Source organism: Phasianus colchicus, chromosome 6, assembly GCF_987193195.1.
Source record: "Phasianus colchicus chromosome 6, bPhaCol1.hap1.1, whole genome shotgun sequence".
Taxonomy (NCBI): Eukaryota; Metazoa; Chordata; class Aves; order Galliformes; family Phasianidae; genus Phasianus; species Phasianus colchicus.
Window position 1 is genome coordinate 20,861,402 of NC_143441.1, and position 15,438 is coordinate 20,876,839.

Below are 15,438 nucleotides of genomic sequence, written 5' to 3' on the forward strand. Positions count from 1 at the left end.
AATTCCTAATGAGATGGGGCTCCTACTAGAAATAATACAACCACAGTTCATTTTCAGCCTCCTTCACTGGGCCTATAGAGCATTCCTACCCTATCAACTGAATTAACAATTACCATAAGATTGAGCAAAAGTCTAAAAGCTGGTCTGGGGGAAATGGGTCACTCTTATGTTCCCCTTGTTTACCCAAGAAGCCACTGGAACACATGTGCTAATAGCACAACCTCAAAGATTAAGGCTCTGGGTAAGATAAAGGTGCTCATTATGCTTGACTTTCTGGTGCATATAAGTTACATCACTACAATTACAGTTGAAATCCCCTAAATTTAAGTAATTCTCTCAAGATGATTTTAAAAATAATACATTGTTCTTCTTCAGTGTCCCTTGTTAACTCAAAGTAAAATGCATTACATGTAACTACACGGTCATGCAGAATTCAATAACAAGATATTAGACAAACATACCAACCAATATTCCTGCTAATATTATTGTAAGCAACAGGAAATCAGAACTCCACTACTTTATGCTGTAATACTAGATTAAAGTTACAGTTTCTTTTAAACTCACAATATTAAAAGACTGATAGCCATTTGCTAAGTGTACTACTTAGCAGTTTCACTTAATTTGAAAGAAACATCAAAAGAACATGCTGCTCCTACAGAGCAAGACAGATTTTCTTTTTACAGCAAAAAATGTATTTCATGTTTATTCCCATTAAGACTGAACTATTGAACTATTAGAAATGAGCACGTAAGTTAAGAACAGGATACCTCATTGTCATAGCAAAACAAACAAAAAATTGGTAACGTACTTTATACTGATCCTCCATTACTGCTAGCTGTAATTTTATACCCTCATTGATTTTCACTTGTTCTTTCCATTTCAGCTCCAGTTTAGCCAGTTCATCAGCATAAACGCTGCATTTCATCTTCTCACCCTGAAACAGATCATAAAATAGCATGAAACATTTATAACTGTTTTCATTTCTTTTTTTTTTTTTTAAGCAAAGGCACTGTGCAACTCAATGCTTTTAGAACTAACCTATTTACAAGTGTCTTCAGTGAATCAAGCATGACTCGCTGCAGTGGCTCTGAGCATTGGATATTATGAACATGGCATTCAATATACATTTTTTCTTGAGTTTTTAATCTACTGCTACTTCTCCTTAGCTTCACTGTTAAGTTTTTCCATATAAACAGGATCCCAATACCACACTACATCATTACTCTTTCAAGCGTCTCATTTCAATTTCCCTTTGCAACTTTTACAATCACCCTAAAAATGTTTCATCCAGAAAGTCAAAGGCAAAGCTTTTCTCAGACCCCACTACAGAAGTAATAGCTAGTGGATGCTAATGAAGGCTGTCTATTGATGGGATGGTGAGCACAATTACATGGCAATTATTCTGTCATCCTCTCCTGGACATGCAGACATCTTGTGATAAGTAAGAGAATTAGGATTATAAACTGTGTTCACGGCAGTTTGTGGATGTGCTATTTGAAAACAAAGCATATTAGTACACTAAAATTCCAAGTTTTTAATTCTAACCTTAAATCTATCTGTTCTGACTTTATAGTGTTATTTTTTAATCTCCAAACAAGAAGCAAACGAATAGGTAATTGAGAGCTGACTCAATAAAATAATTTTATCATATTAACACTTCTATCTTAAGCATGGAGTATCACACAAACAAGCAGCAAGGCAAGCCATCTGGGTAGGCTTTGTGGTTTAAAGATTTAGCACCTAGAGCGCTCTGTTCAGCTTTCCAAGTCAGTCATTTACTTACTGCCAACATTTGCTTGCATTTCTTATACTTCTCTGTTTTCTCAGCAATTTCTTTATTCATTTCACGTACTTGCTCCTTAACCATGAATTCCGAAACTACATCAGATGAAATGGGGCTAACTGTGAACAGTGAGGAAAAAACACAAACATTGGATTTTTTGTTCTATAAATGAAGTCTGTATCAAAGAGATGACAGACCAAATCTGACACTACATCAAGAACAGAGTGCTCCATGTCATCCAAAGAGACAAATGTATCACTAGCCACATGATACTGAAACATCAGTCATATCAGCATGTATTCAGCTCACTCTCTCCTATTGGAGAGGAGCGTAAACACACACACACCTACTACACAGATCAAAACCAGGCAACTCTCCCATGAGCTCCCAAGAAAGTAAACATTAGAATGCTTTCATTCCAATATTGCACTAGCTATTTTATTATTCTGCTACAATATGGAATGTCTCAGCAATCTATTTCATCCCATCACACCTCATAACTGGTCTTACTGGAATCCTACTTGTTCTAGGAAACACTTGTATTTAATGAAAATGGGATGAAACTGACCAGAAATTACAAATTATAGTCAGTAGAGAGAAAGGTGTGTCAATTTTAAAGCATCAAGCACAAAATTACTCAGCATTTATCAGTTTAAGCTGAATAATAAACTAAGCTCAGTTATAAGCTATTATGTCTACTCTATAAGATTAGTTTTCTAAGAACTTAATAGACCATAAAAATTATAACTTAGTTAAACATTTTCTAATAAAACTACTACAGCCTATAAATAATGAGAACATTCTATAGACTTAACGTTGTCATCAAATAACCAGAATTTTACTGGGGATTTGATTTTATAGCACAATATTCCATTGGACAGTCACTGTAACACAACTGCAAAATTTGCATGCTAATTATGTACATAATTCAAGAATTTAAGTGGGATGGTTTTCTTATTTCCTAACTCAACTCTGTTGGCAAAACCAGTTCTGTGTTAACCATCAAGCAAAACAATCAGATTTCAGTCCCAGTTAATATTAACTGCTTTGAAAAAAAGCAATGAAATTATTTCTGAATCCCATTCCTTGGAGGAAAAAAACCAGCTTTTTAGATGAGTTTTCACATTTCTAACCAGCTTTCCTTCCTTTAATTAGGACAGAACAACTTCACCTAATTTATACTAGAAATGCGTTTACAGACTGCTTCACAAAGACACCACTTTCCGGCAGATACAAACAGATAAAAATCTAAGCTGTTGATACCTGGAGATGCAGGCAACTTTTTGTCTGTAACGATGGCAGTAGCTGTCACAATGTTAGATGCATCTGTCAGTTTCTGCTGATTCCCCGCGATTTTCTTTGTGAAAAGAAATTTTGTTTTGGTATTTTATTAAATGAAATCCAAAGCACAAAGTAACATTTCTTTCACTGCCACCTCCTCCAAAATTGGATGAGGAAGAGTGGAAACCAAGAAAATAATAAATAAGCAAACCAATATTATTCTACTAACACTGAAAATAGTCTCAGATAATTTTTGTAACCTTACTTTACAAAGTTCCTTTTCCCTAGAAACAATGGTTTTTAAGCAAATTATTAGAATATCTTGTTCTCTAGAGAAAAAGTTACACTTAAATCCATCAGTTTAAAGCTAATGTTCCATTAGAATATGAAGTCAGTATTAATAATGAGTACTATACTTCTGCAGCTATAAGTTAAAGAAGTGAAATACGAGGTTGCTATCAGATCTACAACATAGTCAAGCTCTGAAATATTTTCCAAAGAAAAGCCTCAAGCATTTTGATGTGAGACTTCATTCACCATTGACCTTCTGGATGAGAAACAAATTTTGAAAGTAATTTGTTGATCAAAGCCAGGCAGTTTATCCATTTGTTCTGCAAGTAGTCTAAATAATTTGTCCATTTTTTCTAAATCACATTTATTCATAGAATCACAGAGATTGGAAAAGACCTATAAAGTCATCCATCCAACCATCCATCTATCACCAGTACTTCTCACTAAACCACGTTCTTGATCTTGCCATTGCCATTTTCCACACTGCCTCTCTGCTACTCCATCACCAGCTCTGCCCTCAGACCTGTTTGAAATTCACTAACAAGTTCATTTATCATATGGCATAAGACTGATATCATCATTGGAAAATCCTCATTTATTTATAGAACAAAGCTTCAAGAGTGATCAGAACATCAAATAGAAATGAAATACAATTATACACTGGGTTGTGGAAATGCCCTCCCCACTCAGAGTCTTCCTTTAAGTTCTCCATTTCCATGATTTTAGGACTAGGCTGTTTCTATTTGTTTGTCTTTTGTTTCTTGAAGTGGTGGTTATTAATTATGCATTTCCCTGTTTCACTTCCAAAATTCTTCCTTGAACAAAGTTCACATTCATCCAAACTCTAATACTTTTCTACATATAACAGGTGCATCCAAAAAAGGCATAGAAATAGTTCAGATTTATAGAACAAAATAGTGAACGCAGTTGTTTAGCACAGTTTTAATTATTTTTAAAAGCACTGTTGTTTTTTTCTTTGCAAAAAGAAATTAAATAGTTGCTGAAAAGTTAGAAAAAGCAAGTGCAATTTCTCCATTCACTTACTGCCTGTTCCGTAAACTTGTTCACTTGTTTTTGAAGTTTTTGACATTCTTTGAATTTTTCCTTGTAATGGTCAGCAGCCATTTGTAAACGAAGCTTCAGATCTTCAACTTCTCTGCGCAGTTCCTGCTCTGTTGTGTTTGAAGTTTCCTTTAAAAAAATTCAAAAAAGAGAACCTGTTCTCCCTTCTGCTCAAGCAGTACTATTCCCCAAAAACCTTTATTTTCTAATTAAAGAAAGCAAAATAGTCTACGTAAGTACAGAATAAGTTCCTATTTTGTAGGAACTACCCAAGAAAGCATTTTTACTCACCAAGATTAACAAATCTTTCTGACAGATTTTGTGAATGCACAACAACTTGAGCACTAAGAACTAACAATTTACCTGTTCGCTTTTCAAAGCTGTGATTTTTTTAAGTTCAGCTAAAGCATCAGCAAGCTGCTTTTTCAACTTCTCATTTTCAAGACGTGCACTGTGAAGATCTGCCATTGTTTTATCTCGCACATTTACTGCATCACTCAGCTCTTTTGACATTAGGACAGCTTCTTGTTTGCTAGCCTGAATCTGATCTTCAGCTTTCCGAAGCTGCTCTTTTAAAATAGCTGCATCCTCCTGGGAAAGAGAGGAAGAGAATCAATCACCTTTATTTCAAAGTTTAAATAAAAGTTGGGAAGGGATTTGGAACATCTGAAAGATGTTGGCTGCTCTAGCAAGAAAAAGAAAACACTAAATCCAAATGGATGATCTGCAAATACCCTGCATTATAATATAAAGGTCTTCAAGCAATCGCCATCTCAAACCACACATTTGGGCATTATCATTTTACATATATTGGATTTCTGATGTATTTTCAGCTTTAGTTTAAGCACATTCAACAACATTTTTTTTTTTCCCCCTATACACAGAAATAACAGGCATGAACAGCCATCCAACTTCAAAAAAATTCATTTGATTCTGCACTAAGACTGTAGAATTACAGCATTAAAGGCCCTACAATGTCTACAACTAGTTTATGTAAGACAACATAAAACAATTTTGAGATGTTCTTCATGCAATTTCATCTCCTAAGGTCTTGCCCAATATGTTTTTCAGAAGGTCTTGAGAACAAGTAGTAATGGAGAGCAAGCTGAAGCATGCAGCACCTCAGACTTGGTACTGCAGCAGCTTTATAGGGCAGCCCAAGAGCCACTGATCAAGCTGCACTACTGATCTCCCAGTCCTCAGGAAAAGCCCAAGATCACAAAAAATAAAATAAAAAGTAAATATTGCAAGCCACTTGCAGGATCTGGGCTTCCTGAAGAGACTGTAATTTCATATTGGTGAGTCTAGACATAAAAATCAAATATCTCTAGTCCACTGTTAATTTTTAATAATCACACAGATGATTACACAGCAAATCCAGTGGAATATAGATTCTGTAAACATTTATGAAGATGGATGGACTAGGAGATGCTATGAAGACCCTTAAGTATTTTTACAGCACATCATGCATCAGTAACATATTTCAGTATACGTCTACAAATTGATAGCGTAGATGTTAACAATCCCACCAGTAATGTCATAAATGCTTCTCTGTCTTAGTAACTATGACATAAATGTTCTGGGCCTCCAGTACTGGTGTACACACTACACGTTTTTATTTTAAAGCAAAACACTGGAGTTATTTAACATGGTCAGAAACAAAACTGTAGAGCAGTCAAAAAACAAGAAGAATGCAAGCTGTAACTTAAAGCAATATAAGCATCTCTTTTTTTCTTCTTGCTATTCCCATTCTCAGTAGCACTACTTTTCTGTTGGTATTTACATTTAAAAGCAACACAAGTTAGAAATGTCTCTTCTTCCACGTTTTTCATTGCTTTTTCAGTGAGAAGACTACTGAAAAAAATACAAGACAAATAAAATCTGCATCACCTGCATAATCTGACTTTTCCATGCTGGCCCAAAAAACGCTAACATCTCTGTTTTGGATCAAGAGCAGACTTCTGAAGCAAAGCACCCAATCATTCTACTATTACTCACCACACTTCAGATCACATCACAGAACACTCTCAGGGCAGGGATACTAGAATCCTCTCAGATAAAGTGAAAACAGAAGATGTGCATGAAGATCAAACCTAACAGATTTCAACACCTAATAGGTATTCTATTCACAGCACCACACCAAAACTATTTTTAAGTAACCCCCTTGGACCACATACAGCATGGATATCAGTTCTTTAGCACACTCACTCTCGTACTACACCAAACTGCCTGCTAGCCACAGTGTTACCACACTGCATGGTAAAAGTCACCTCCTCATTATAAGTCCTACTGGCACTCTAATGCTCGCTTCTTAGTTGAAGAAGTCAATTTACGTGGTACATTACCCTTCCTCCAGTGTTACATCATTGTATCTTAACAGTACAAAAGTCCTTCCATACACTTCTGAAGCCTCCTTTCTTCTCCATCATCCTCTATATTCTCAATGCTGCAATCTTTTCTCTATTCTTCAGTCTGTCATGCTTATAACTTCCTAACTCAGAGGAATGCACCTCTTTTCCTGAACTCACAAATCATTTTTCTCCCACACACAGTTCACCTCAGTCTTCTTTACATGGGGCACCTCAAAAAGTTCAGAATAACCAAAAGAGAACTGAATTTACTTTCTCCTTTGCTTATTTTCTGCCGAGGACACCACAATCCTTTTGACTCTCAGCCTGTTTCCTGAAAATATCAATATCTTCCTTTCTCTTGTCAAGCACATAATTTCTTCGATATATTTATTTTAAAGTAGGCCAATTATATTAGCAATGCTTACCTTATTTGATGAGGTGAGCAAAAAAGCTTTCTTCATATTTTCTTTTTCAGCTATAAATAGCTGTAATCTGCCAACCTCCTCTTTATAATACGATATCATGTTTTCTTTGTTTGCATCCAAATTCTTAAACTTCTCGATCTCTTTTACTAGTTTGGTGTTTTCTATTTCTGTATTCTTCAAGTGTATCTGTAATGATGCTAAAAAATGTCAAACTCTTCTTTCACATTAAAAAAAACTACTGTCTACTTGCTCTTTTAAATGTTTGCTAAATTCTAACTCATCTTTGAGACAAAGCAGAACTGGTAAAGAGAAAAATAAAATATTGGGTAACATCACTGCCCTCACAGAAGAAGATTCCTTGCTGAAATCCTTTCAGCTTGATCATCTAACAACAGATGCACTCTACAGCTAGAAGCTAAAATCCTGGTTTCTATGCATCTCAAACCAAGCTTTTGGAAATTAACCTCTCTCTTTACAAATGCAGAAAAACTAAATGCAAGCAAAATTACTTGAACAAAACACAACAAATTATTCTTCTGGTTGTATCTACTTGCAGTTACCTAGGCAAACAGGACTACACCAGCAATACCCAGCTACCAAGACAAGAAACTACAAGTACAACACTAGAGCTGCTTTTAAAACATCATCAAGACTATCATATAATGCCTATAGACAATAACTGTTGGACAATAACTGTTATGCTCAAGTGTTGTCCATTCAAAGACTAGATTTCTGCTGCTTATTTACAGACAAATCGCATACATTGAAAGACATCTGGAGACTTAAGATGATTTCCAGTATAAAATCTGATGTTCTCTGCCACATACAAGATATTTTCTTATGAATGTAAATAATCTTACATATAAGTACAGTTTCTTTCCCACAACCCAAAGACTTCCTTATTTTAGCATACCAACCAGAAATAGGATGTTTCCTTCAAAAAAAAAAAAAAAGTATGAAAACTAATGGTTATCAATCAGCTCAACTAAGTTTAAGGGTAATATTCCTATAGCTTTATCAGTTTCTGTATCTACTTTGCTAAGAAAAGAGCCACATATAATTAGGCAAAGTAGTACAGCAGGCTCATTAAAAAATTACTTTTATTTCAACAGTTCAGTGTATACATGTATAAGGAATGAAGTTACCTTATAAAGTTCTTTTTCATCCTTTTCTGTCTTTAACACGCATTCAAGTTGGTCTTTCTCAAGCATCACTTTCTTCAGCTTGTCTTTCATGCTAAGAAATAAACAAATTAATAGTAAAAAACTATTAATGCAGAACAATCATCAGTATATTAAAAAGTGTTAGTTTGAAAAAACCCAGAAAATAAGGAAGGAAAGGGAGAAAAAGACTTAATACCTGTCTAACTCTGTTTCTTTTGCAATGGCTTTTTGAGTAACAGCCATGATGTCTTCCTCAAGCTGGAGAACTTTTGAAGCAACCTCATCATGTTTCTTCTTCAAATCATCGTTTTCAGTTTTAAGAGTTTCTGATGCTTGAATACTAGTCTATAAAAAAATTGCAAGTGTGTAATTTGAGAATGCACATTTTCAAAACAACAAAATATCATTTGAATTAATGCTCAAATATTTTAATACTGTTGATTTCTAGCTCACATACAATATATAGGTCTTCTATGTATTTTATTTGTAATATCAATGATTACTTTACAAACGTTCTGCTTACACGATAAGTTTCCAACATAAAACAGCACGTATATTGTTTCCATAAAAATTAATTATAGCAATTAATCTATTATCAGAAAAAAAAACAAAATACATATGCTCCAAATCATGTTTACCATTCAAACTGACTAACATAGTAAGCCATGCAGCAAACATGAATTTGAGCATTCTGCTTAAACAGTATCACATTTAAACAATTAAAATATTTTATATAAAACATTCTAAAAAGGTAAAATATTTGAAGTTACTCAATGCTTTTACTTTGGTGCAAACGTAAGTCTACAATATGAAGCAGACAGCCATTGCATTTCTGTTCTTCCACAAAATGTAAGACATACCTATTTTGAACTGCCCACCTGGTACCAAAGCATATTACATTTGCTGTGCTTATTTAATATACTAGGAAGGAGTCAATAAAGATATGCTTCAACACAAGCATACAGCTAAGTGGAAACTATCACAGACTATTGACATGGGACAAACAAAGATATATTTTGTATCTTTTGCCCATCACCTTTCTGCAAATTAACCAATGGCTGCTCAGATTAAAAAACAAAGAATTTATATTTTCATTTGTACTTCCTTTCACTTGAAAAGAAGGGAGACATACATTTGACTACACCACTCGAGTAAGTCACAGTCAGAAGAAAAACAATGCACTGATACTCCTTATGATGGAAAGTTAGTTATGACACTGCATTATACTAGCTTGAACATTTGGGAACCTCACAAGGAGGTGCAGGATGATGACAACTCCCAGAAGTGAATCCTTTGTCACACTGAGAATGCCAAGATGAGAAGCTGCGTCAAGTACAGCACTCATTACTCTGATTGCAGTCATGTCCATACCATTCAAAGCAGTGAAGAGTTAAATGTCATCTCTGCTACAGTAAAATGACTATTTAAAAACAGGTCCAGAAAAACATTTTCAATACAAAGCTATTTTTCCAAGAAAAGAAATCAGTAACACACAACACAATAATACATTACCATTTCTGTTACCAAAATTTAACAAAGCTCAGCTTAATATCATCCAGGCCAGTGATATGAATCAAAATGTAAACAAGGTCAAGACAGACTGACCAACATGAGAGACTCCAGCATAACTTACAATGTTTGTGCAGAGTTTAAGGTACAAGCTGTCCCTTCATTCTGCATTTGGAAGATAAAAGCACTAGTTCATCTGTTCATCATTTCTAAACAGAACTTAATGCCTCAAAACAAAAACGTACTGTTATATCATGAGAAACACATCAGCCAGAGTTCATGGAGAACCCCTACTGGACAGATTCCACTTAACTAACAATGTTTTAAGTACAATAAAATATAATGAGGACTGTTTTTACTCATTAATTGTCAAAAATATGCTGCTTGCAAGAGTAATTAAGCCCTGCTTTTACAAGCAACTAAACAGAGGTTTGGACATGATGATCTGTGGGGAAGTGAATTGTAAGGGTGGCATACATGACTGATGTCTCAAACACTTCCTGAACCTTAAATGAGCACCTAAAGTAGATTTTCATTTTTGTTACAGATACTATTAAAAAGGAAGAGGAGCAATCCATTCCAACTACCTGAAATCTAATTGGCTTTATAATATAAATTCTTAAAATAATTAAGAATTTGGAAGAAGGATCATGAATACAGTGTTTGTCCTCCAACAGTGTTTTCAACGAGACCGACAACTTTTATAAGGCTTCTATTTTTGAAGAGCTATCAGCTTCCTGCAAACAAAAGCGTGTGTACTTCGGCATAATGAAGGCAGGATATTTTAATTAAAGCCTGTATTGCAAGTAAAACTTGCCATATAACCAACAGCAACAACACATTATAACTGCTTGTCCTTCCCTAGTGCAGTGGAGACTAATTACCCACCTCTGTTTTGAAAGTCTAGTATAGTAAAAAGGCTATTTCAATGCATATCTGTGTTTTCTCTAAACACCACTTTGGCATAACTGTAACTGTTGTAACCTAAGTGCCTTCAAAAGAATTTAATCTGATACATTATATATACAAACTGTACAAACAGTTCAAACAGGCTGCCAAAGGTAACATGTATTAAAAGGAATTAATGGCCTGAAAAAATACACTCCACAAACAGCATTACAATTGATGCTGCTTTGCTAGTTATTCTAAAGGGACATGGTATTAAAATGTAAAAGTTCCATACTTAACAGATTCTCACCTAATAAACTTGTTTAGATACAACTAAAGCCTACAGTTTTGAAAGAAGAAAGGATTAATTTTTAGAGACGACTTGTTATTTTACAGAATTCTTAGCAATTCAATTTAGATGCTGCAATCCCAGTCCCATACACTCCGGTTACAGTGGTTTCAGCACCTATAAAATTTAAAATGAGTGCTCTTTGACTATTTTACAGGTAAAGGTCGACTCTGTTCTAGGCACAGTCTGAAGTGGGAGAATATAATAAATGTATCAACATGTACAACCACCAGTACCAAGATGATAATTAAATTGCTGATTAATTTATCTTAATTTATCTGATATGTCCATAAACCTACTTTTTCTTCCACTGACTTCACTACAAGAAAAACACAGAAAAGCATGAATCATTTCAGCAAATTGCTTCAAAAAGACTTATTTGAAAGATTATTTTTACATTGGATCTTCTCTTTAATCCAGTTTACAAATGCAGTCCCCCCACCTCCAAGAGTTGCAACAGTTTTAACCATGGAAGGGAGAAGCAAATTGCATCACAAGGGTCACAATAAAAAGCCAGAAGTTACATAAGTCACTGCTGCGAAACAAAAGCTGCCAGGACAAAAGCTACTGTAATTTCTAAGAGTCAAACTAAAGAAATGCAACAAAGAAAACATGAGGTAGCTGCCAAGTGAATTTATTTTCCAAGAACCAAAATCCCAGGTTGAAAAGTTAGATGTACCTCCAGACAGTTGAAGATAGTGCACCCAAAGTCTTTTTTTGCTATCATTCTAAACTGGCAAAAGACTTTAAATTGATTATTTTAAAAAGAACCTCATCATAATCACATAAAAATCTATCCTACCCCCTGCAAAAAAACTGCTATTTTAACACTGTCATTCACTTATTCTTTCTTATAAAAAGATGCTAAAAGAAGAGGTATTACATCATAAAAAAATTTCTGAGTTATACATCAGTGGCTTAACATTTGTGTATCCCGATTACAAATACTTTACAGCCCTGATCACCTTTTAAAAGCTAATCCATAACAAAACTATTCATCTGAGTAATAGCTAGTACCTACAGCCTTTATTTTACTTTTAGAAAATACATCCATTATAAAAGAAGAACTAAAGTTTTAAAGTGAGCTATGCAACTCTCAAGCTAAGAGGTAATTTCACTAGATTCACAATAATATTTGTATTTACTTTTTAAATTTTTTAAAAAAAAAAACAACTATCAACATCTTTCAAGCTTCAAGGCTGCTTCAATTTATTTGGATGAAACTTTATGTCTGGGGAATCATTACGCTTCATACTCCACTGAGAATTTCAGGAATCTGGACTGATTATCTGCAGGAGCCTTTTGTTTAGCCCACTGATATCAGAATAACTCCAACAGAATCATATGAAATACCTGGCTGACATCATACCCTGTCTAAACTACCTCAAAGGATGAGCAATGAACACAACACGGAGCCCCTAAGGCCACTGAAAAATCCATCTGAATATTTGTCAAGGCCCAAACATCCTGAAATGAAACAATTTCCAGAAGGAAAGTTAATCATTCAGCAAAGTAAGACAGTAAACCAGTCTCAAACAAACTCTATGTCATTAAGTCTTTATCTTAATCACCATAACAGGCTACAGAAATACTGCTCTGAACACTCAAATCTTTCTAACCCAAAATCTAATACGGTAGTAATTTAAATGTGTTAGTTCAACTAACATTATTAAACAGAATGAACACTATGTGCCTCCTTGTACAAAATTAAGGCTCAACTCTGTAAAAGTTCATCTACAGAACATCAGTCATCCTGCAACTGTCATGAAAAGTGCAGGTGTGCACTTCTTCTCCAGGAGACAACTCAAACATTTACACACTGAGTTTGCAGCACAGGCATTTCAGAATGATCATTTCTTCACTTCCTTGCAACTTCACTAGAAGCTGCAAGAAGTCATTCATATAAATACATAATTTGAATTGAAATTCAGGCAGGACAGCTATCTAAAACACTTAAGAGTATCTCCATTCGCTCAGTGAAATAAATTTATATAAACAAATGCAGTATTAGAAAACCAATATTAGTTTTATGTATGAGTATTTCTTAAACCATCACTGAACCAATAAGACAGGGTTTTCTCTTCACAGAACATTTACAGCACCGTTTGGTACTATAATTGCTGGTGACAATTCAAATTCTGATTGTTTAATTTGCATCTTTAAATTGTTATTTTACACAGTCAGCTTTCACTTTGCTTTTGTTTTAAAACAATGAATCTCCCTGATCTTTAGCCCGCAGGGTGTGTAGCGTATATAAAAACAATACAGTTCGATTTAAAGAGGCACTGAAAAAATACTTGATTAATTTACTCATGCACTCTGAACTAGGTACTTGCTCTACAGACAGATCACACTGCACAGCAGCATTCTGTTGCTATCTAACCAGAGAAATTCCCCTTGTAAGATGGTATCAGAAGCAAATTCAAACAGAATCCTAATATTTGAATAAAATTCTTTCCTGAAAAAAGCTACTATGCAGATGCATACCTCAGGGGAATCTGGGTTTGGATGGGTATCCTATTAAAATGACCTACTAGGTGAATTCTCAATAGTGAAATAAACTTTCAAAAAGCTGGGGAAAAGAACGAGTTTATTAAGTTAGTACATTCACTTCTGCCCCTCTTTACGTGTGTCACAATGGAAGCACTTTGTAGATATTCATAGGGTCAGACAACAAGCTGCTAAATCCTACATCTGTTGCTTCTGACTGAAGTTAAAGGTTTAGGAATACCACTGCTGTAGGAATAAGAATTAAAGCCAATCTAACACTGAAGAAATCAGAAGTACTCTTTTCCCACTAGAGGGAGACAAAAGATTGCAAAAGATCTGACATACAAGGTGTCCTCTGCAAAAATACAGAAAACCTGTGTTTACAAAACTGAACAGCTGCAGTGTCAAAAGAGCAAATCAATGAAGTACTGACATTATAACTGCTGTGTGCTTCCTCTTTTCTGGAAGGTAATATTAAACTTTAGCAGAGTAGGTAAGTGCACTGCTGCCAGAGAGTACACTTTAAGTATGTGCAGAACTGGAAACACAAAACAAACAAACTCCACAAGAAGCATGCGTTCAGGAATATTTTTTATATTTATAATGTATAAGACAAACACTAGAAATATTTGTATTATTGCTTTAGTAGTGTTACTATTTTATATATGAACAGGCAATCAATTTTTGAATCAATGTTCTTCAGCTTTCCTTTTACCTTTCAGGTAAAAGCAGCTTAGTGATGCAGCTCTCACAACAGAGCATGTACCAGTAAACAAGTGGTCTCAGTAGGAAAGAAAAGCAAAGACTCTAATGTTGAAAGCAACCCAAAAAAGTTCTGGTGACCACATACTTACCATGCATCACCTTAAATAAGACAACTATAGTGACTAATCACATCATCATTTTAACAGTGTTGTATTACTAGAATTGCAAGCTGTATATACAGTATGATTCAAAACTAAAAAATGCTATTATCAAGGAACATCACAGCAATAAAAATATCAACAAACCAGTAAGAAAAAGATGTGACATTTCTGAAATATTTCCAACATTTCTAAAATATTTCCAGTATTTCAGAATCCCCACACATAGCAGCAGGCAGTTAAACTTTTTGACAGATGATTTCATGTAATCTAGGGGAAAAAGTGTAGGAATAGTTTAATCAGCACAAAATAGGCTGCAGAGGTACAGCCAGGACAGCTGATCCACACCAACAAAAAAACATGCCACAAAACATCATGTTCATCAATTAAAATACTATGTGAAATCCATCCAGCTTTGTGTTCTTGTGACTCACTAAGTGAAAACAAAAATATGCACATGGCACATGGAGAACTGCTTGCTAAAGTTTTGCAAACGTTGCCCTGTATTACTGTGGAACACAAACACACATCAGTTCATTGCCTTTTTTATATGATGGGCAAAATATAATTTCAATAGACAAAACTGCTGAATGAACTGAATGCTTTCTCTTGGGCCTATCCAATTCCCAGCACAGAGCTGGGAATTCTGTAGGCAAAACAACAGGGGTGCTGGAGCACATGCTCCATTTAAGCACCAACACTGGCTAACACAAATCTTGGTGTCACGCAAGTATTCTTTTCCTGTGCTAGTGATGATGAAAATTTAAGAAAACTAGGTTAAAGAACCACTGTGTATAGTACTACTAAAATCACAGATTTTTTTTCACTCCAACATAAAAGAAAAGGCTAACCCTAAAATAGAAGCCTTTAGAAACAGGAGGTGACTTGGAGCACTATGCATGCAAAACTTGCATGAAAAGCAAGTTCCAACAACTCTAGTAACAGTCATTTTATGCCTTGAATTCGTTTTTCTTTCCCCTCCT

General features: G+C 34.8%; 1 protein-coding gene across 3 annotated transcripts in view; it reads right to left on the reverse strand.

Moving 5' to 3' along the window:
• TAX1BP1 (Tax1 binding protein 1) overlaps positions 1–15,438 on the reverse strand; it is a 50,006-nt gene that overhangs the window by 13,104 nt on the left and 21,464 nt on the right. Inside the window, exons 6-13 of one of the 3 annotated variants that reach the window (XM_031590154.2) lie at positions 8,553–8,701; positions 8,339–8,429; positions 7,194–7,379; positions 4,781–5,008; positions 4,400–4,546; positions 3,047–3,140; positions 1,784–1,902; positions 809–934 (exon numbers count right to left, since the gene is read on the reverse strand). In XM_031590154.2, the coding sequence (XP_031446014.2) occupies positions 809–934; positions 1,784–1,902; positions 3,047–3,140; positions 4,400–4,546; positions 4,781–5,008; positions 7,194–7,379; positions 8,339–8,429; positions 8,553–8,701 (1,140 nt within the window). The remainder of the gene's footprint in view (positions 1–808; positions 935–1,783; positions 1,903–3,046; positions 3,141–4,399; positions 4,547–4,780; positions 5,009–7,193; positions 7,380–8,338; positions 8,430–8,552; positions 8,702–15,438) is intronic. The other 2 variants (XM_031590155.2, XM_031590156.2) reach the window with 2 other exon arrangements.